The sequence below is a fragment of the Protopterus annectens genome, chromosome 8.part0 (assembly GCF_019279795.1).
Source record: "Protopterus annectens isolate FY-2018-M chromosome 8.part0, PAN1.0, whole genome shotgun sequence".
NCBI lineage: Eukaryota > Metazoa > Chordata > Ceratodontiformes > Protopteridae > Protopterus > Protopterus annectens.
In genome coordinates, this window is record NC_056741.1 from 1145908098 (window position 1) to 1145932452 (window position 24355).

The 24355-nt window shown below is 41.2% G+C and overlaps 1 protein-coding gene across 1 annotated transcript in view; it reads right to left on the reverse strand.

Annotated features, from left to right (window-relative positions):
• LOC122808415 (F-BAR domain only protein 1-like) overlaps positions 1-24355 on the reverse strand; it is a 2144012-nt gene that overhangs the window by 769574 nt on the left and 1350083 nt on the right. The window contains exon 15 of the mRNA XM_044079378.1: positions 13235-13259. Coding sequence (XP_043935313.1) covers positions 13235-13259 — 25 coding nt within the window. The remainder of the gene's footprint in view (positions 1-13234; positions 13260-24355) is intronic.

Consider the following 24355-nt stretch of genomic DNA (forward strand, 5'->3'; position numbering starts at 1 on the left):
GCACTTGTTTCCCGCCTTTCCTGTAACTAGCCTAGTCCAGATACAGACTTGCTGTATCCAGGACTGTTTGTAAGCATCTGAGCAGTGCCAAAGTCTGCTCTTCAAATTTTCCCATAGATCTACTAGTTCTCTCCTCTCTTGCACTTCTACTATCTTATTAGTCTAGAACTTTACCAGACTTCTTGTAGCCATTCCTGTAGCACACAAAAGTGCTACCAGCACTAAACATTCTACAAGGAAACAGATCCAGTACTTATCATTAATGCCCACCCCTCCAGGCACATCTAAAGGTCAGTTCCCTGTGCTTTCTCCTATTAACCTGGTAAACTTGGGCATCCTGAGGCAATGCAGCAACTGCCTCATGTAGACCGACAACCCCCTCCTCTTACCTCCCAACACTCAGACTTGCGAGAGATGCACTTATATATCCAAATTGGAAGCCACGCACTCTCCATCCAAGACCAGAATAGCTGGTCAAGAGGAGAAGGTCAACACTTGCACCACACCATATGGAACACACCACCCTCCAGAACACACACCAGCACTGCCTTCACATAAAAACACAAACCACACACCCACTTTCGTGGAGGCTCTCAATAAAATTCTACACAAACAGTAGAGACCTCCAAGGCAGAAACGCACTCGACCACCACAACACAACACTAATCACGAGACATATAACTCTCCTAAACAGTGTGCCACTCAACCAAAGTCCCTAAGGCAAAACAGCATGCCCAACACACTAGTCACAGGTGACTCGATAGTGAGGCACACTGATGTCCCACTCACTAGGTTGAATAAGGAGAAAGTAACAATCAGCTGCCTGTCAGGTGCCAGGATCTGACACACAATGCATGCACTCAAGTCCCTCAACAACAGGTACAAATATAACTCAGTCATACTACATGTGGGTGTGAATGACCTGAGATGTACCTCCCTGAGCTACATGAAAAGAGACATAGAGGAGCTCTCGGATTATGTAGCCCAGGAGGGTAATACCCTAGCCCTGAGCAGCAACCTACCATCACCCAAAATGATACTACAGTACAAGCAGAAAATGAGTGACTTCAACATTTGGTTAAGTTTATGGTGTCATTCTAAGGGGATCCAGTATCTGTCTGCCTGGGATAACATGATTGACAGACCTCTATGCTTTGCCAGAGATGGCCTGCATCTGTCACCCCTGGGCTTCCGATACTGGCTAAGACTATTGCCAACACTACAGTGCTTTTTTTAGGCGGTGTTCCAAAGACCAAATTACCAACATAACAGCTACAAACAAATGGAATCTGAGGGTCATGCTGCTCAACGCTAGAAGTCTAAATCTCAAAATGCACTTGCTAAAAGCACTCCTTAAAATGGAGAACATTGACACTTGCGCTGTAACAGAGACCTGGTTCAAGGCAGCAGAAAGCACCCCTACACTACCAGGCTATAACTCTTTCCACACCTTTCGGCCCCAGAACTTGGACCGAAACTCCAAAGGTGGTGGTGTTTTCTTATTCATAAAGGATGTGCACACCACCAGACTGGCAGCCCAACATAACGCATCTGAGATACTTCAGATGCAGCTAACACTGGGTAAGACAGCCATTCAGATTGTAGCCTGCTATAGGTCCCCAACCATGTCCCAAGACTCACACTCCATGTTCCTAAGCACTCTGGAGAATATAAGGGTCCAACCTAACACTCTCATACTAGGCGACTTCAACTACCCCTCCATTAAATGGGAAAACTACTCATGTACAATACATTTGCCCAACGTTTCCTGGAGTTCTTTAATTCCAGTGCCCTGGACCAGTTTGTTTTTACCCCCACTAGAGGTAGCAATATCCTTGACCTGGTCATTACTAACATGGGCGACCGTTGCTCTACATCAATAGTCAGCTCCTCCCTGGTTAGATCAGACCACATACTAATCACCTTGGAAATCCACATCCCTCACACTCCCCCGAGCAAAGGTAGCCACCATGAAAAACTTCTCCAATGCTAACTTTGGGCTCCTAAAAACATATACACCAGTGCACTGTATGAACACGTACACAAATGCATGGATCTCACCATACCCAACAGAACCAAGATGGTCTCCTCCAAAAAAAGGAAGCCAATCTGGTGGCCCCCTGCCATAAACAAACTCTACAACAGAAGGAGGAAACTGATGCGGAATAAAGTGAAGTCCCAAGACTGGAAAAACTCCCTTATCAACCTCAACAAAAAGTTGAGATCCCTCATCAAATCTTCTAAAGCTAGCTATGAAAACAGAATTGCTGCAGATAGTGAAGACAACCATGAGGCCTTCTACAGTTATGCAAAGAATCTCTGCGGCAATACCCAGATTTGCTCTGAGCTACTGCACAATGGTACCACCTATACCGAGCCAACAGATGTTGCCAATATACTGGCTGACAGATTCAGTGCCAGCTTTACTCCTCTCTCTCCCCCCTCAAAGGACCAATCACAATACCAGTAGATTGCCAGGCACCCAGTATTACTGCTGCACAGGTTAAAACAGCACTGTCCAAGGCCAAGAATGCAGCTTCTATGGGATCTGACAATATCCCTGGCTGTGTTCTACATGAACTACAGAGTGAACTGACACCTCATCTGTGTGCCTTGCTCAGTCACAGTCTCACCTCAGGCTTTGTCCCTATCGAATGGTGCACTGCTACAGTCATCCCTCTCCACAAAGGAGGAGTCTACAGACTCTGGGAACTATCGCCCCATTAGCCTGACAAGTCTGATATACAAAACTATGGAATGCATCATCATGGACCTAATAAACAAGAATATAGGGAATCTCCAAACTCTGGAACCCACACAGTTTGGTGTTGCGAAGGGTAGATCATGCCTTCTCAACTTGGTCGACTTCTTTGAGTCAGTCACCAGAGCTGTGGATGAAGGCAAGGTGGTTCATACAGCCTACCTTGATCTGGCCAAGGTCTTTGATACCATTCCCCACTCAGGAATCATAGAAAAACTCACCAAGCTAGGCATCAACCCCTATATCTCTAGGTGGTCTGCAAACTGGCTCACAGATAAAACCCACAGGTGAAAGTAGTTGACTCCAAGTCAGACTGCTGACTAGTCACAAGTGGAGTCAACAAAGGGTTTGGTTCCGGGTCCTCTCCTGTTTGGAATCTACTTCTCTGAAGTCCAGGCCAACACGAAGGGACTCTGGCTGACAAAGTTCGCAGACGATTGCAAGTTGGGAGCTATTACTAACTCCCCAAGTGATGTTGACATCCTACAGAATGGCCTCATTGAGATCAATGATTGGTGTCAGAACCATGACCTTAAGCTCAATGCCAAAAAATGTGTCATCATCCCCTTTGGGGAAAAACCCGATTCCCATGAATTAAAGCACTGATGGTAGTCCACTGAACACAGACAGCACTATAAGAGATCTGGGAACACAGGTTGACAGCAACCTCTCATTTGATCACCACATTGCCACTGTGGTCAGAAAGTCCTTCTATGTGGCACACCTCATTATTAAGGGTTTTGCATCCAGGAAGAAAGAGGTCATGGTCTCCCTCTACTCTTCCATCATTAGGCCAATCATCAAGTACAATGCCCCATTTGGCATGTACCTAACTAGACACCTGCAACAACTGGAGAGGCTGCAAAAGTACCTCTCACGAGGATCCTAGGCCTTTAACCCTTGTCCTATATGGACAGACACAAAAAACTCCAGCTATTCTCTATCTCATATCGCCTACTTAGAGGCGATCTCTGCTTGACTTACAAAGCCATGTCTGACCCAGCTCAGTTAGAAACGCTACATCTAAAAAAATCCCAATTCCTCCACACCACACGCTCCAGAGACCTCAACCTCATTACTACAATCAACAGAACGTACTGGAGGGACAGGTTCATAAACCAGAGACTGCCCATGCCATGGAATAGACTTTTCATACATGTCAAGCAGTGCACCTCGCTGACCCTCTTCAAGAGAAATCTTGATGAGTAGATGGGAAATAGGAAATTCACCCCAGGGATAACTCCAGTGGCTCTACTCAACAGAGGCACTGGGAACTAAGGTCAGGTGGCACAATGCCAGGGTAATCTTATGGCTAGGCTTGTAAAGGCCCCAGGGCCATTAGCCTAGTACACACCTATGAACTAGAAGGAGACATCCCTAATCTTTTAGAAAAATGTGAACTACTGTGGCAGCTGAAATAGAACTCATAGAAAACAGCGGCTTAATTATTATTGCTCCATAAAAAGCATACTAGAACTCAGTAACTGCTCCACTGTTTAAAAGACTTAATAAAGTCTGATATGGGACTGATTAATGCTGACATTACATGCTAATGTTATACATGCTAATATTGTTATAAACAAATATCAAACATTGTAAATATTTTACAATGAAAATAACTGACATTGCTGCTGTTTTCTGATACTTTTACTCATTTAAACTAAGTGCTTTCTTAGTGAGATGCCACACTTGAACAGATCTCCAGGGCCTTAATGCTTTATTTTTAAGATTTTTCACTGTAGTTCCACCTTAGCAATTATAGCTATGGTTTTCAGCCTACTTAGGTGTTCACTTGTAGATTTATATACATGTTCATTAATATTATATGTTTTACACACATAAAACTGATGAAGTATTTACCTGGTACGAAAGCGATCACTGTTAAGTGTTTCAGTTTATAATATTTAATATTCATTCTGACAGATGTGTAGTGGCAGATTTTTTTTAGTTAGTCATTTTGTTAGTGACTTGGTTTGTTAATAAAGTTTGGATTAGTAGATCAGCCTTAATAAGATGTTCTTATATTATACATTTTAATTAGTTTCTAGCTTTTTAGTTTCAGTTCTAAGGTAGCAAAGTCTCAGTTTACACTATAGTGTTAAGGGGAAAGGGGGACTTGGTTAAAGGAATGAGTTTTTGTTTTTATTGTTCTTAACAGAACCACCCTCTGTAACCACTCCCTTGCTCCAAATAACCTGATTATATATAAATAATGAATGTCTTTAATGCTTTTCATTAAACTCAACTAGGATCACTTGTTTGTGTGTTTCAATAAAGGATAGTCCATTTTTAACTCAATTGTGGACTACCTACCATTTTATTATTTTGTGGTACATATTTTAAAGTTTGATTTTTATTAGTGAACTAGGTGCATAATATAGTTTAAGGAGTGGACTTCACACCCTCCACATGTGAAGTTTCTGCTTGGTTTGTTTTTGAGCCGGTATAGGTTGCATACTGGGTGTTCTGATAATTTGAGTGATACCATTTTTTTTTCTTGTGATAGATAATGTCAGGCAGGCAGCTTTACAAACCTTCCTCTAAGATCGGTAAGGGGGATGGGGGGATAGCCACAGAACTAGACATCTTGCCCTGTTTAATGTCATATACCTTTGCTGAGCTCTGCAGTAGTTCCCAACTGCTTACAAACAAAAACATCACTAAATCTAGCAATCATCTGAGGAAAAGTGGACTATTGTTTAGACTTCAGTTTAAGTTCACCTTCCCAAGAATCATTGTGACTAGACTCATTGTCAAGTCAGACATCACCATAAAAAATTTACAGTACACAACATGGCAGCCCATTATGGAAGCTGCAAGAAAGATTTTGACCATCTGCTCCTTTAATACATACTTAGTGTAGGCTAAAACATCCTCCAGTGCCTGATACACAAGGAAAGACATTAAACTGGAGAGGCAAGAAACAATTGAGGGATCTTAAACTCAAATGTGATTGAGAAAAAAAGCTTGTTAGCTACCTTGTTCTGGGCATTTGACTATATATCAGATGATAATGTACCAAGGTGCCGTGGTCCCTGGAATCTATGTAGGAGTAAAGAAATCACACTATCAAGGCTAGGATGCACAGACAGAATCTCAGTACACTAAGCTAGGGACTTGCTTACGTCATCTTCCTTCTTGGGAGCCAAGGAACTGGTATGTGAGTATCTACATGGTGAAAAGATGGCATCATTGCACACAGGCTCCACAGGAACGATAGCCCAAAATAAGAGAGATACAATTAGTTTTCAAAAATACCCATAATCATAATAAAAAAAATAAGTCTAGACAGTACAAAAACTGCTTGCTTTTCATATAAAATCACTGTGATCTAACAAATCTCAAAAGCTGAAGAGTAGTACTAAGGGATTCTTTAATTATATCAAGCTGAAAAGAAAACAAATCTGGAACATTATCAATAAACAATGAAGTGACCACTCAGCTACAAAATGCAGCTAATGTAGTCACTCTGGTGGCAGAGAGAGAGAGAGAAAGATGAAGCCTTGACTATGACCCATACGACCAGAGTTCGATTAGCAGATTGGCGCTTAATGGGCTGGCGGGAAGAACAGGCGTGACCATCCTGGGAGAAGGTGCATGCTGGGTGGATTCCTCAAGCCTTGGTGGAGGCCAAGGGTACAGAAAATCACAGGGTTGGGAAGAGGTTGGTGGATTGAGGATGTGTGGCTGCCCTAAGACCCATCTTCAAAGACCATACCTCACAATACACCCTGCCTATGAGGATGATATCAACTTGCAGGGGACAAGGGTAAGGCTTAGTAAAAAGCCTTATTTGCTAGTGCCTATGATGCTGCCAGATCCACTCCATACCTTCTCCCTGGTTGATACCAATGGTAGATGAACCTAGATTACTCAGTTCCCTTCTTCCTTCCTGTGAGGCAATTCAGGGGAATATATGATTGTCATTGTTGAAGTGACATCCTGACCCCATGTACAAAAATGGGAAAAGGGGTTGTGGATTGATGAAGGATGGATGGATATGAGGAGCCATGGGGAAAATATGGCTAATGTGCTTTCAGAAAAAACAGTTCTGCAAACTTCACCATAAACAAAGAGATATGTCAGAGTGCTACAGAGGCAATGGGAGACATCCCTTTTTATAGTTATAAATACAAGTGTTGCAGTAAGTAAAATTAAACACTCACACCCCATGAGACCACACAACACAACTAGTGATTTCCTACACAGAATTAATGAAAACTTAACTAAACCTCATATTAATCATATTACATAACAAAGATGGCATGTGAATATGTCCTTGACCAATAGCAACAAGCTGCAGATTGTATGGTTAACAGTTCACAAAGGGATGATTATATTACAACCCCCAGCCCCCCAACAATTCTACACCAATCGACCTTACCAATACTACATATCAAATCATGAACACAGTCATAATGGACCTTTATCATAAAATATGCAAGGAACCTAATTCTGCATTCTGTGAACATGTACCAGCAGTATCTGATGAATGGCTGATGGTGTACGGTGCTTATCTTGACATTGCTATGGTTTTAGCACTGTTCTATACAGGGGAATAACTGAAAAAAATTAATTTCATCTAGTATGTAATATAGCAGCCACAATACAAGATAAGCAACAGAGCACATGATGGAGAGGGTTGCAAGTTAACCTGGACAGGGTTTACCAGTGGTGTTCCAATAAGCACTGTACTTGGGCCACTTCTTGTTGCACTACTCTTCTGATATTTGAATGGAAAATGGGCTACAGATAAACAAATAACCTGATGAATGCAAACTGGGGAAAATAATCAGTAAAAAATGCTAAAGTTTTCCATAGCAGTCTACAACAAATACACACCTGGTATAGTATTCATGACCTAACTTTTAATGGCAGCATCTTAAGACTTGACAAAAAAGAACACAAACCAAGATTATACAATAAGTGGGCAAATTGTAACAATGCAGTCATTACAGATTTAGGGGCAGCAGTAGTCAACAATTAACTCTGATCTGTAAGTTAGCTACTAAACCCAGAAAAGTATAATGAAAAACAGGCGCTATCAACATGGAATTATGCTAATTAAGCTTCCTGAAGGCTGAAAGTCTGTAAGCTTGAACTAAATCTATACACATTTCACCCAAGGTACCTCTTCCTTTCCCAGATTTGTGTTCAAATATTTTTATAATAAAAAAGAATGGGGGCATCATAGCAGCCCATTTTGGTCTCCAAGAGCTTGAGTGGTTCCAAAGGAGGAATCAGTTGAGAGGTGTTCTCGTTGTCTATGCACACCTCAGAAATATTACCATCTTGGTCCTCTAAATGTCATTTCCAAGATGCAGATTTCATGGAGAATCAATCGCCATCTCAGCACTGCCAATGCATTATGGAGGTCAGGAGTGCAAAAGGCACATAATTTGTGTTGATTGAAAGGAAAATATGTGGGAATATGCCTGCAAAGGCAGTACAAAGTGCAAAAGAAGCCTCCACAGGCATCGGGCCTGTTTCCTAAAGGTGTTGCTCTCCCAAAAGTCAAGTCCCACAGCTGTCAAACTGTCTACTTCAAAGGCCTGACCTGTATCCTCTGGTACAGAACTCCCTGGGGGCAATCCTCACACTAACAAATCTATCCTTGCTGTACCTGGCAGGAGGAGGGGGACTAGGAGTGAAAAGCTACAAGACTAAAGTGCAATCACCAAGCACTGGTTGGGAGATTCAAGGAATCACTCATGGGGAGCAGGTGGTGAACACAGAATGTAGAACTTATACCCCAAGGATGCACCCTCAAGGTTGCTGCCCAGCGTATGTTTACAGTGGCCATTTATGCACTGAAAGAAGGAACTGATGTGAACTCAACCCCTGCTAGCCAACAGAGGACTTGTGATCACATTTTCATGGACATAACTTGCTTTGATGTCTGACCTCTCAGTCAACTACCTTAATGTAATACTCTGGAACCAACCAGGAGTTGCAAAATAGAATCAGCATCTATCCTCACAATGGGCAATTTCAACTGGTGTGATCAAGTAAGGTATCAGATAAGCCTGAAGCTTTTTCATCTTGGAGCTTTTGAGTGGCTGGGTTGATGTGCTAGCACCTATGGCAGTACCCTCCTCTCCCCTGTAAAGAGAAAGGCTGCATAGGTACTGCCTCAATCTGGTAGCTGAATGAGCACTTTCATGTCTTAAAATTTGTAAGCACCAAAATGCAGGAATTTTTCCGAAACAGACAGCAGGCTCAAGACCCGAACTTTGCAAGTGTAGGAAAAATGGCAGTTGCTGAAATTAGAAATGCTCTCCTAGTGTACAGCACAAGAAGTCATAACATACACTGGTGGGGGAGGATGCAAGCACCCTGCAGCTCTAGATCTTCAGAGAAACAATAACATAGACTGGACATACAATTCAACAGTACATCAAGCAGAGAAGATAAAGAAAAGATGCACGTTACTAACACTGCCCATCATTATGCTTTTTTGGTTGTTGTATTGCTTTTAGTTTAATTATACTATAACTACTTTGCCCTTGTAAGCATAATCATTTTACAGAGACAACCCCATGAGGAAAACCTTGACAGTAGTAACTCTGGTGTAATCAACATATTAGTATATTTAGATGACAATTCTTCCTTAACAAGTTGCATTACACAACAGTGGTAGGATGTGATTTCATTATAATAACTTAACAGCTCTTTCACCATGCAGTAAACCATCAGCATGTGAATTTGTCCCAGTGCTTACAGACTGATAAACTTTGCAATAACAGGAGAGCAACTGTTTTGATAAACATATTGTTTTGAAAAGTCAGACAGAAATTCTTCCTCAACAAAGCACATCACATCTACATGTAACACAGAACATTTGATACATGCACACAATTAGCATAAAATACATGTATAAACATTAAACAGAGTGCAACTACAGAGAAATGCTCATTAGATATAATTCAGGACATGGAAAATGCAAGTTAGTGTGTGATTAACATAAATGTTTGATAAACACAGGAGGGTTATGGCTGACAAAGTTTGCAGATGACTGCAAACTGGGCGCTGTAGTTGAGAACACATCCGACACAGATATCCTTCAGAAGGGTCTCACAGAAACAGATAACTGGTGCCAGAGCCATGGCCTCAAGTTAAATGCATAGTCATACCCTTCGGGAAAAATAAGGTTACCCCTAGCTACCATATAGGTGGCAATCCCCTGAACACAGAAGAAGTTATTAGGGACCTGGGAACCCAGGTTGACAGTAGCCTTTCATTCGACACTCATATTGCTAAAGTAGTTAGGAAGACCTTCTACATTGCCCACCTTATCATGAAGGGATTCACATCTAGATCAAGGGAAGTCATAGTCTCCCTATACTCATCACTCATCAGACCAATGATCGAGTACAATGCCCCATTCGGAATGTATCTGACCCGACACTTGCAGCAGCTGGAGAGGCCACAAAAGTTCCTCACCAAAAGGATAAAGGGTCTCAAAATCTGTCTTATGCTGCACGACTGAAAGAACTCCAGTTATATTCAGTTGCGTGCAGCTTACTCAGAGGTGACCTATGCCTGACATACAAGGCCATGTCAAACCCAGATTTGATGAATATGCTTCATTTCAAAAAATCTAGATCCCTCAGAGCCACAAGGGCGGGTGACTTAAACCTCGACACGGTTATTAATAGGACGTGCTGGAGGGATAGATTCATCACCCAAAGACTCCCTATGCTGTGGACCAAAATCCCGGTTTATGTGAGGCAGAGCACCTCGCTGGCCTTGTTCAAGAGGAATCTTGACCAATGGATGGGAGATCGCAGATACACCCCAGGGGTTACCTCAGTGTCACTGCTTGACAGAGGCACAGCTAAATAATGGGCATAGTTTCTCCAAACTAAGGGGTGGCGTAAGCCACAAAACTATGGCTAGGCTTATAAATGCCCTCGGGCAGATAGCCTAGTATGAACCTATGAACCTATACGTACAGTAAGTAGAAGGAAAACACAGATTGTTGTTGGCTACCAAGTTAGGCAGTAATCCATGCTGAGGGATGCCAGTAAGTACCTTAAAAGCAACAGCTGTGTGACAGGTATCTGGAGATGTCACCTTTTAATACCCTATCCACATCCCCCTCCTCTCCCCTGTAAAGCAGGTATAAGTGAATGCTTCAACCTCCCAGGTCACGAAGTTGTCTGTTTAACAACATGGAAAAACTGAGATTAATGGCAGGCTACAGAACTCCCTCCATATTCTTCACTCAGAAAGGCAAAGCAGCCACCACATACTCACTGATCAGGTGCTAAAACAAACTAGGGTTGCTGGCACAATCAGAAGACACTTTGCTCCTATATCAGCTGGCCAATTAGTAACTGCATGTTAATCTTCTATAGTCATAAGACGAAGTTTAAACCACTGGCAATAGAAGACTTGAAAGCTTGGTACTAATCTCAATAACTCCCATATAATTATGAAGTGAATGAGGAACTAAGCAATTGCCTTTAAAACAATAACTACTATACCATGCACTAGCATTACATGTATGGACACTAACCCCTTACTTTCTTTGTTCTAGAACTGCTGCATCCAGAAGTAGGACTCCCAGTAACTTATCTTGCTTGTGCCAGCACTTCCTACAGTTACCCAGCCACTGTTCTTGGACAGTATAACTGGTACATTTAGCAGCAAGATTATTTATATCAGCCAGTCACTATTTGAACCTTCAAACACTGATCTCGGAAACACTTTAAGCCAATGTCATCTGTGGTGAAAGACACTTGTGTCTGAAAAATCATGCCTAATGTATCACAACATCGTGAAAGCCATTTTCTGTTTCTCTTGAGAGCCAAACACTGCCCTAAGGTCATGATTAATATAGCATGAACTATCAAACATCTATAGCAAAACGGCATTACTTCCCTTAAAGACTATGAATGACTACAACACCCTGGACAACTATGAGCTATGCTGACAAAGTGTTTGGAGACCACAGCTATGACATCCCGAAGAAAATCTATGTTAACAGCCAAACAGTGTTCTGAAACCGCAGCAACTGCACCTGGAAGGAGACCATTACATGATCTATTCAGAGTCCATAAATTAAGATTAACAAACAAAACATAGTTAGAAAGTACAAAGAAAAATAATGTTTTAACTATGTCTGACTGGCTTGAAAATGTAGTCCTCTCCATACTTCAGTTTCAAACTCTTATCTCAGGCATGACTGCTTCTGGTGGTGCAGAATGCCCTACAGATTTAAGCAAGCAGAACAGTTCAGTCAGTCCATAGCAGTCCACTGCTAAAAGCAACCCCCGAAATGAAGTTAAATATCTCTGTATGGCAGGAAGATAGTACAAAGAACTAAGAAACTACTTGCCCATGGTCCAACTCTGACATGCATACAGTTTAGATACAAGTCTCTTTGCAGAGTTACTGCTGATTCAACTGTAAAAGCCGCACTTTATTATCTTTGTTTCTACTGCCATTTTTCAAGCAAACTCCCACTGCCACATGCCATATGTAATGAACCTTCACACTACAGCTGCAAACTAGTACTTTACACAACAAATAGTTCAATTGGCAAATGCTAAAGATGGATTAAAAACAGTGCTTCAGAAATATTTTCATATTTCAATAGACAATAAAAGCACTGCCAGATTGTTCCTTTTCTTAGTCATACACCTTTACTTGAGCTTTCAGCCTATTATTACCATTTTGACAGCTTCACACTTCTTTAAATAATATGCTTTTGCTTTATTTGTCAGGGAGATGACAAGCCAGGAGTGAATCACAAGAACTGAAACACCAAAACCCTGGGGATTTTTGAAATGTTAATACTACAGCTCACTTTCTGAAAAGGTAATATCTGTAACACGAGTACAATTTAAATCGGTTTATTAAACCTGCAAAGTGACAGTTTAGATGATTCAGAGTCTCCCGCATTCATTATAATCATCACTTATCCTTCCCCTCTTGTAATAAAAAACAAGAAACAATAAAGCTAAACTGATAACATGTAAAGAACTGGATGGGGATGGTGAGGAACATGGGTTTACAATGAGAATGACAGTCTAATTCATTATCTGATTTGCAGGAAATTAATTGCCTTACACAGTACAGCAAATCCACTTCTGCTAATATCACAAGTGAGTCTGTGACAGAATATTTCAACCATAAGATATTACAACCTTAGGCTCGAGGATCATGGGAAGAAGTGGAAGCCGAAGGCACTTGGCCTCTTCTTTCTAGTGGAGATGTTGGCCACTCCCCTTTCTCTTCACCATTACAAGTTTGCAAAGAGAAGAGGTTACAAATTATTTTCTATATACAACATTCTATCCCAAAATGTTAAATGAAAACATACAAATAATGCAAATTAGAGATTCACTACTCCAGCAAGTCCCTCAACAACATTTACAATTATCATCCTTTAATAATTATTTAAGAAGCTGTAACTGGCTTGTCAGAAAACAACCCGTACAGTATGCAAGAAAATTAAGAACTTACTTGACAACTGTCTTTTCACTGTGCACTGAAAAGAAAAAAATAGGATTCATTTGTAATACAAGCCAACTATAACACAGCGGCAGTGACTTACACATTTTTATAATTACAAACTTAAAAGACAATGCGGAGCTAAGAAAAATGCAAAATAATTCTATCATAGTTTTAAAGTCAGAAAAGCTACTTATCTAATTTATGAAGAATCAACAGTTCTATAACTGCCACATATCCCACCCGCAAGTTTTGCCTTGCAATACTGAGGTCCACAAAAAGAGATAAATTATAGTGTGTCACAATACCCACTGACAAGACAATGAAGTAGAACAATTACAAAATGACTGCTGCCTAAATGTCTCAAAAAAGACTTGTAAACACTCTCGCAGTCTGCTTACCTGCTTCAGCAAGGTGCAGTTAAATACCCTTACTTCTCCTAAAGAAGCACATTAAGCATATAATTTCTAAATCAGGAGTCATGTCACAACGTAAACTTGGTGTATGAGACACCGGAGTTCTTTCCTTTTCTTTGTCCTGCCCCTCCAGTGCACTAGCTGTGAACTCAGACTTGCAGCAAAACTCATGCAATCATGCCAGATTCATGACATTTTTATTTTCAGCATTCGATGGATGTCATTTCATGGAAATGATTGCAAAATTATATATAGGAGCACTCAGTTTAGTTGAATTCCGTTATTGTTGACGGCTGTTTTGTCAACACACTTTGGTCAACAAAAAAAAAATTGACAATTTGACACTGCAGTAATAATGAGGTTGAGAAATATGCCCTTTCCCCATTATTGTGCAATCTCAGAGTTGGTATATATAATTAGCAGTGGATGTGGAGGTGAGCATGTGCAATGACAAACCAAATGATTAAAAAAGTAACTTTGACCTCAATGTGAAGTACATCAATGTTTGGGTGCTTCTTTTTTGTAAGTACATCCACACACACACACACACACACACACACACACACAAACACACACGATTAAAATTAAAATAAAAGTAATGACCAAAAACTACACTTACAAATAATGGACGCAATAAGTTCATCTCATGAAAATAAAATTTTGAGGGCCTTTAGTCAGAGCAGCCTACTCACTGACGCAACACAGTGCAACTCTCAAGACCACTACTGCTTAAGTATCTTTCATGCACTCTATTTTTTTCACAGCTGCCCATCATTCTGCCTAAGCCAGATTCACACTACTGGCCATTGCATTTGCCCTACCATTTCAGACTTCTGCAAGTTCATATTCCACAACAGCAAGGTTCTTATTTGCTCACCCCAAAAACTGATGTTCAGCTAGTCTGCTCTCCTAATCCTCATATATCCCAACTGAAATATGTATCCAATAAGAAATGCAAAACAACTGCAGATTTGCAACTTCTGCAACCCAACTTCAGAAAAGAGCAACTTAAATATACAATTTTTTTCCAAAAAGCACTTCTTTGAAACAAGCAAAATAAAATGCACACCACTTTCTTGTCTGTTGCATATTACAAATTTTGCAGCAGATGTGAGCTAAAACTTTCTCATTCTTACCACTGGTTTACCACTTTCGATAATTTGTCTTTGCAACCACTAGTCCCAACACTGTACAGACTAACACAGACTGCAACTAGAAGTGGAAGGCACACAAATGGCTCACACTGAAATAAAGGGTTGTCATGAGGTGCTACCACATATTCCTGTGGTACAACCTTAATATATTAACAATGCTGTTGGGGAATTACAAAGGACAAAGCTCCCTGTATAGTATGAATGGAATGGTGAAAAGAAAAAAATATTTCATACAGGTCTACCAGTCCACAAAATAATGAACACAGCTGTAGGGTACAAATGCTTACACGGACTAAAATGCAGTAGCTTAGCATTAACATGCAGATCTCATCGGGTCTATATTATATCAGTGAAAAGTAAATCTATTTAATACCTCTTCATCGACCTGTTTTCAGAGAAAGCGAAACTCCACGAATGATCGTTCCATCTACATTTTTCACATGGTAAGCAACCAGTGGGGCCATCTTTGGGAATTTGCCCTCTTCCCTACCGTAGTGCAATCTCAGAGTTGGTATATTTAGTTAGGGGGTGTGTGGGAGGTGCAGCTCCCCAGCAGGGTGGGTTTTAAATTTTTTCTGTTTTTATGTGATTGTTATGTTGGCCCAATGGTTACTTACCTTGGGAAAAAGTTTGACGTAATGATCGTTTGCAGAGTTTCGCTTTCGCTGAAAATGGGTTGATGAAGTATTCAACGTACTTACTTTTCAGTGACATAATATAGACCCGATTGCATCATGCCACTGCTCAGCGACTTCAAAGCTGACAATGTAGGAATGCATATATTTAATACACAACACATAAGCATTCCTGCAATTATAGTGTGCTAATTCCTTCTTTTTCTATAATCTCTGCTTTAGGCTTTTCTCTTTAATTTACCCCTCCCATGATGCCTTGTGCCGTTTAAAATGCTGTGTTGGCATTTGGAGCTTTCTTTCTCTCAGTCTCCCCCTTTCAGGTACACCTGTAGCCGTCTGATGCTGTGCGAGCTCCATTCTTTAGCTTATCCTGTACTTTTCCAACCAAATGGAATTGTACATTGAATTTATTACTTAACTGCCGCTTTGTCTGCTTACTTGAATGCTACGCAGACACCACTACTCAGCACCAGTTCTAGGTTTCTGAAAACTCTTGTGTGTATCAAGATTAACTGAGATAAGCAATTAGATCATATAGCTGCTTACTTCTAGTTTATTCTGCTGTACTGACTGTGAATTGATTTTGTAAATGTATATTCTAGACACTGTCCCTTTTATTTGTTGCAAGCCAGAAGCTGAACACTTAGCAAACTGATTCTGCAAATTTGATTAATGGTGTTCAGAAAAATGTGCCAAGACATTATATTCCTCCCTCACTGCATTTTGCTATGTAGGTCAAGTAGCTTAGGAATAGTTCCCTACCTTTCACAAAGGTGCAGTTCAGAGAACCAAACTACTGTATATCCAAATACACAAATGAACTAAACTGCAGCAGAATCCAGCGTTTTAATAATAACAAAACAGAACTTGCCTTTAAAACTATAAACAGTACAACCATGCAAAACACCTTGAAAATCATCTCTTACTGTAGTTGCCATGCAACTTTAAAATGCTTGCTATAGACATTACATAATTTAACCGGGTTACTTAGTAGTATTCAGGTAAATTTCCTAATGTAATTCTTTTTGTTCTAAAACAGTTTGCCATATCCCACCCTTTAAATCAGCATGCACCTTCTCCAATATTATAAACTGAAAGTTGTGATCTGTATATTACGAAATGTGCTTATACAGCAGTACACAATTTTGTTCTTTGCAAACTCTCTTTAAAAGTGTAGTCATGTGACAGTCAGAGCTTATAAAAGATGGATCTGAAGAAGTTTAAATGTTATATACTGCAAATGAAAGTGTTTATCCTTTGTATTTTTAACAGGTTTTTAACAAAGTATAATTAAATTGCAGGCAATTGTAGCCTTTATACAGTTTTATCATTAAAACACTGAATTCTGCTGCAGTCTGGTTGTTTGTGTATTTAGTTTGTTACCTTATTTGTAGCACAGACTTCTCTTGTTTAGCATTGCTCTGAATACCAGCTGTGACAAAAGGCACAGATTGTATTATTTTACACCCCACAGCAGCGACCTTCACTTTTATTTTGTTTGTTTCAAATATCAACAGTGTTAGTGGTTACAGACTGTTTAAATATCAGCAGTGCTAGCGGTTACAGAGTGTTCCACATTACACTTGATAGCATAGTTTCCTTTGTTGTACGATTTGTTCAGCATCATAGTGGTGTTATAAGCTACTAATTCCATTATTGTACACACGACTGCATAAATCTGGCTGATTCTCCTTGCCATTATTGTGTATTTGTATGCATGCATATTTCTACTTTTATCCTAATTTTCATAACTATCAGTTGATTCTCCTACCGCTGCCCCTACCTGTGTATGCTCATCTATCCCCTCTCACTGTTACCACTATGGCCACTCTTCCCTCCCCTCCTCTATACTTTGTCTGTTGCCTGATTTTCCCTTTAAACTTTACAAACTATATATCCCTTCACATTCTCTCCTAACATCACTCTACCCTTCTAAAATACCATGCCTAACTCAGTTAGCACCTAGAGTTTATCCTAGACTCTTAGCTGGTTAACCTCTCCCTTCCTTTATTTTCATAAGTTTCCTTTCACCTTACCACTGAGACTGCATCTCTAATATGATCTCACTGTGATTACACGGGATACTTTCAGCTTGTGTGGCAACGAAAAACCCCGGTCACAGGAGTCCTGCCTGCTCAAACAGAAAAGCTTTTAATTCTTAACGTATGTACACTCTGCAGCTTTAACACTTTCTCTCTCTGTGAAACTATACTGGCTGCTTGTATATCACCATCTCGCACCCTAACTCCTCTCTCCATCTCGCACCCTAACTCCTCTCTCTCCTTCCTTTCCTAACACCGACTTTCAGCCTCACAGTTATAATACCTAGGTAGCAGGCATTTTTATCTTTTTTTTTCTCTCTCTGATAAATGCTAGTTCTTCTATGTCTTAAATTAATATCCCCATCACCACCCAATAGCTTAGCTGCATCAACCTTTCTCTCCCACCCCCTTTTTTCACTGTTAGCCTTGCTTTTTCTCCTTGCATACCACTTCTTTTTTTACTGAGGCTAAAACAGACACCACTCCATAGCCTGATTTTTTTTTCTTTTTAAGGGGATTTCCTGCAGTTCTTTTCTTACTTCACTGCAACCCATCTGCTTCTGGCACCCTACTTTACCTGGGCCAACACTACACTCCTTGAACATATGCAGCATCCTTAATAAAGTCAGTGAATTCCACTCTTGGATTGACCAACATTCCCTTGACATAATAACTCTTAACTGAAACTCTGACAACAAAATTATTCCCCCACCCGATACATCTTCTTCTGCCTAGACAGGATACCCAAAAAAGGCAGAGGTGTAGCTATACTCTATACTGACCAACTTAATATATCTCCTATCAACATCTCCCTCCCCAACTTTCAACCAGAAGAAATCTTAACAGTCAACTATAAACTTAACAGCCACAAAACAAAAACAAAAAAACTAGCAATTGCTGTCATCTACACTCCCCCTGGCACTAATATTCCGGGTCTATATTACGAGATTGAAATCCCGTTTCTTTGAACACCACAAGACCGACACGTATAGCACGAACTACGGTAACAGCTAACGTTCAAAACCGCAAAACACAAATGTCGAAGTGTTATGGTTGGCCCATCTGCGGTACAGCTCTGTAAGGTAAGTGTGCGATAGCTATGGACCTTAGGGTTAGGGTGTGGGTTAAGGTAAGTGCATAGATAGGTAATGTATATAAGGTTTAGTGTAGGGTTAGAAGTAGGGTTTTGTTAACTGTATGTGTGTGGATTATTTGTTTTGTTTGGGTATATGTCTGTAGGGTAAGTGTGCGATAGTTACGGACCTTAGGGTTACGGTGCGGATTAATGCAAGTGCATAAATAGTAATGTATGTAAGGTTTAGTGCAGGGTTAGAAGCAGGGTTTGGTTAGTGTATGTATGTGTTTTATTTATTATGTTTGGGTATGTAGTATGTAGCGTGCGGTGGTTTTGGCAGACTATGACGGTTCGAGATTTGAAAATTTGCGGTTTAGGGGGTTCAGTGTATTTACGGTTCGCGCTATGTATGTCGGTGTTGTGGTGTTCGATGATACGGGTTTTCGATGTCGTAATATAGACCCAATATTCCTTTACATGAACAAATCTCCTATTAACTCACTCCAAACCTTATGAAACTCTAATACTGGGTGATGTCAACATTGATTGGCAAACCCGCACTCCTGACTTCCCTAACTCCACTAAAAATCTGCATGGCTTCACTCAAATCATCACAACCCCAACCCACCTAAATAAGCCAACCAACTCTGGCACAATCCTGGACTGGATCATAGTCTCCAATCCGAACATTTACCACAACCCCAAAACGCTACCAGATTCTTTAAGCAACCACTCCACTCTTTGCATTCAAAGATATGCTCTGCTATACTGCAAATCACACAAATACAAAGACCAACATACCCTATCCAACATCGACCCAGTGGTATTTAATGATACTCTCCCCTCCTTTAATTGGTCTTCCCCTTCTCCACTTACCCCTTGATGAAGCTTTACACAAATTCAACACTGCATTCCCAGATATTCTCAGGGGATGCACAAGCCAGTGCATTTCTTTGTGCCGATCCCAAGCCTGGATAAATGGAGAGGGTTGCGTCAGGAAGGGCATCCGGCGTAAAACCTCTGCCAAATGACTTATGCGGACAACATTTCATATTTCCATACCGGATCGGTCAAGGGCCGGGTTAACAACGACCACCACCAGTACTGTTAGCCAACAGGGTGCTGGCGGAAACTGGGCTACTGCTGGCCGAAGGAGAAGAGGAGGGGGAAGGCATGCCTGAAGGCAGGAAGAAAGGAGGAAGGTTAGGAGTGTAGTAGTGAGGGTAGGAACTTTAAATGTTGGTAGTATGACTGGCATAGGGAGAGAGCTAGCTGATATGATGGAGAGAAGGAAGGTTGATATGTTGTGCGTGTAAGAGACCAGATGGAAGGGAAGTAAGGCCAGGTGTATAGTAGGTGGGAATTGTTCCATCATGGTGTGGATGGCAGGAGAAATGGGGTAGGGGTTATCCTACAGGAACAGTATGCCAAGAGTGTTTTGGAGGTGAAGAGAGTGTCTGATAGAGTGATGTTTATGAAGCTTGAAATTGATGGTGTAATGATGAATGTTGTTAGTGCATATGCTCCACAAGTTGGGTGTGCGATGGATGAGAAAGAAAAATTTTGGAGCGAGTTGGATAAAGTGTTGGTGAGTGTACCCAAGGGTGAGAGACTAGTGATTGGAGCGGACTTCAATGGGCATGTTGGTGAAGTGAACAGAGGGGATGAGGAAGTGATGGGTAGGTATGGTGTTAAGGAGAGGAATGCAGAAGGTCAGATGATTGTGGATTTTGCGAAAAGGATGGACATAGCTGTGGTGAATACATATTTTAAGAAGAGGGATGAGCATAGGGTGACATACAAGAGTAGAGGATGATGCACAAAGGTGGATTATATCCTATGTAGGAGGGCCAGTCTAAAGGAGATTGGAGACTGTAAAGTGGTGACAGGGGAAAGTGTAGTTAAGCAGCATAGAATTATGGTTTGTAGGATGATGTTGGTGATCAAGAAGAGGAGGAGGACTGTGAAAGCAGTACCAAGGATTAAATGGTGGAAGTTAAAAAAGGGTGATTGTGAGGTGGAGTTCAGGGAAGAGTTAAGACAGGCACTGGGAGGCAGTGAAGAGTTACCGAATAGCTGGGTAACTACAGCAGAACTAGTAAGGGAGACTGCTAGAAAGGTGCTTGGTGTGACATCTGGACAGAGGAAGGAGGACAAGGAGACCTGGTGGTGGAATGAGGAAGTATAAGAGAGTATACAGAAGAAGAAGTTGAGGAAGAAGTGGGATTGTCAAAGAGATGAAGAAAGTAGACATGAGTATAAGGAAATGAGGCGCATGGCAAAGAGAGAGGTGGCGAAGACTAAGGATAAGGCATATGGAGAGTTGTATGAGAGATTGGACACTAAAGAGGGAGAAAAGGACCTGTACCGATTGGCTAGACAGAGGGTCAAAGCTGGGAAAGATGTGCAGCAGGTAAGGGTGATAAAGGAGAGTGAGGGAAACGTACTCACAAGCGAGGAGAGTGTGTCGAGTAGATGGAAAGAGCACTTTGAGGGGCTGATGAATGAAGAGAATGACAGAGAGAGAAGGTTGGATGATGTGGGGATAGTGAATCAGGAAGTGAAACAGATTAACAAGGAGGAAGTAAGGACAGCTATGAAGAGGATGAAGAATGGAAAGGCTGTTGGCCCAGATGACATACCAGTGGAAGCATGGAGGTGCTTAGGAGAAATGGCAGTGGAATTTTTAACCAGATTGTTTAATGAAATTTTGGAAAGTCAGAGGATGCCTGAGGAGTGGAGCAAAAGTGTTTTGGTACCCATCTTTAAGAATAAGGGTGATGTGCAGAGCTGCAGTAACTACAGATGGATAAAATTGATCAGTCATAGCTTGAAGTTATGGGAAAGAGTAGTGGAAGCTAGGTTAAGAAGGGAGGTGGTGATTAGTGATCAGCAGTATGGTTTCATGCCAGGAAAGAGCACTACAGATACAATGTTTGCTCTGAGAGTGTTGTTGGAGAAACACAGAGAAGGTCAGAAGGAGTTGCATTGTGTCTTTGTGCACTTAGAGAAAGCATATGACAGGGTTCCTAGAGGGGAGTTGTGGTATTGTATGAGGAAGTCGGGAGTGGCAGAGAAGTATATAAGAGTGGTACAGGATATGTACGAGGGTAGTGTGACATTGGTGAGGACTGCTGTGGGAGTGACAGATATGTTTAAGGTGGAGATGGGATTACATCAAGGATCAGCTCTGAGCCCTTTCTTATTTGTAGTGGTCATGGACAGGTTGACAGATGAGATCAGACAGGAGGCCCCATGGACTATGATGTTTGCAGATGACATTGTGATCTGTAGTGAGAGTAGGAACCAGGTTGAGGAGACCCTGGAGAAGTGGAGATATGCTTTAGAGAGGAGAGGAACGAAGGTCAGCAAGGCTAAAACAGAATATATGTGTGTAAATGAGAGGGAGGGTAGAGGAATGGTGAGGATGCAGGGAGTAGAGTTGGTAAAGGTGGATGAGTTTAAGTTCTCTGGATCAACAGTTCAGAGTAATGCTGAATGTGGAAGAGGTGAAGAAGAGACTACAGGCAGGGGGGAATGGGTGGAGAAGAGTAACAGGAGTGATTTGTGACAGATGGGTACCAGTAAGTGTAAAAGGGAAGGTCTACAAGAGGGTACTGATACCAGCTATGTTATATGGGTTGGAGACTGGCATTGACAAAAAGGCAAGGAGTCAGAGCTGGATGTGGCAGAGTTAAAGATGTTAAGATTTGCACTGGGTGTGACTAGGATGGGCAGGATTAGGAATCAGTATATTAGAGGGTCAGCTCAGGTGGGACAGTTTGGAGACAAAGTAAGAGAGGCGAGATTGCGTTGGTTTGGACATGTGCTGAGGAGGAATGCAGGGTATATTGGGAAAAGGATGCTAAGGATGGAGCTGCCACGTAAGAGGAAAAGAGGAAGGCCTAAGATAAGGTTTATGGATGTGGTGAGAGAGGACATGCAGGTGGTTGGTGTGAAAGGGCAAGATGCAGAGGACAGGAAGAAATGGAAACAGATGATCCGCTGTGGCGACCCCTAATAGGAACAGCCGAAAGAAGATGATGATGATTCCCAGATATTCTCAACACCCTGGCTCCCCTATAAAAATGAAAATAAAATTCCATCCTGCACCGTTGCAGTCAAAGTACACTCACTCCCTAATACATGATCGAGACAAGGCTTGGAGAAACTGGTTAAATTCAAATTCCAGACTAACCTCTTAAACTACAAACAACACTGTAAGCTCACCAAAAATCAGGTTAACAATGATGAAAAAATTCTACTAAAATTCCCAAACAAACCACCACAGGAATCCCCAAAAATTTTGGAATAGTATAAATAAAATTCTCTATCCAGGCAGCCCTAGCTCTCCAAACCCTCTTTCCCAACAACTCTCCTCTCGAAACTGCCACCACATTTAACTCCTACTTTATTGACTCCATCTCCAAATTAACCCTAAATACTAACATCACTATCCCCCCATCCCCCTCATCCTTCAGTTCCTACCACTACCTACATAAAAACTCAATAAACTTAAGCCATGCTCTCCCTCAGCAGATAATCTACCTCCCTACTTCCTAAAGCTCAACTCTAGCTCTTTAGCTTACCCAATGTCTACCTTAATGAACCATTCTGAACAGGAATCTTCTGTCCTCATGATCTGGAAACAATTTTATATCATTCCTATCCACGAGGTAGGGCTCTCCACTGGCCTATCAAACTACCGCCCCATAGCCATACTACCCCCCCCCCCCTCTAAGTTACTAGAAAAATGCATTCATAAGCAGCTCCTACACTATCTATTGCAGGAAAACCTACTCATACCAACCCAACACGGTTTCCGCCATAACCATAGGACTACTACCGCCCTAATTTCTTTTACCCAAACTATCACACAAGCCAGTGACATTAATAAACTTGTCTCCTGTCTATTCTTAGATCTCTCCCTAGCCTTCCACTCTAAGCTCCTTACCAAACTGTCTGACCTCAACATCTCTAACCCTTCCCCTCTCATGGTTCTCTAGTTACCTCAAAAACAGGCAGCAGTCTGTCAAATGGGTCTCCTCCTACTCCCCCTTTCTCCCTGTCAATACTGGAGTACTTCAAGGATCCATTCTCAGACCACTACTATCTAACATTTTCAGTAACTGTCTTCACACGTCCTACACTCAGTCCACACTCATACAATATGATGACGACTTTACTATCATCTCCACATCTGACAATCTCTCTAACCTCCACTCACTTACCCAAAACTTATTTCTCTCTGTCAAAAAACTGGCTTACTTACAACCAACTCAAACTTAATTAGAAAAAAAACAAACCTCTTATTTCTTCCAAAGTCCCTTTCTCATCATAAATCATTTACCATCTTATCACTCAACAACGTCATAAATGTGGACACACAAACACACACACACTAACTACTGGGTGTGATCACTGATCAAATTAAATTTGAACTGTACATATTAAACTGTATTAAAAAGACATATCACAAACTAGATCTGCTTCACAGAAATAAAAAAAACCTAACAAACGACTCTAGACTTTTTCTTGCCTATGTGTACTTTCTTCCCAGGCTTCTGTATGCCTCACCTATCCTGACCAACTTGCAATCCTCTCTAAAGTCCAAGCTTGAACTCACAACAAAATTGCCAGATTTGCTACAAATCAACATTACAACTATCATCGCTGCAATTCCTTACTAACTTTAAACTGGCTTGAATTCCCACAAAATCTCTTACTCCCCCAACTGTCATTTATACACTCCATCCTCAACAAACTCATTTCCTGCCCAGTCATCTCCTCACTCATATCCCTTGTAAACCC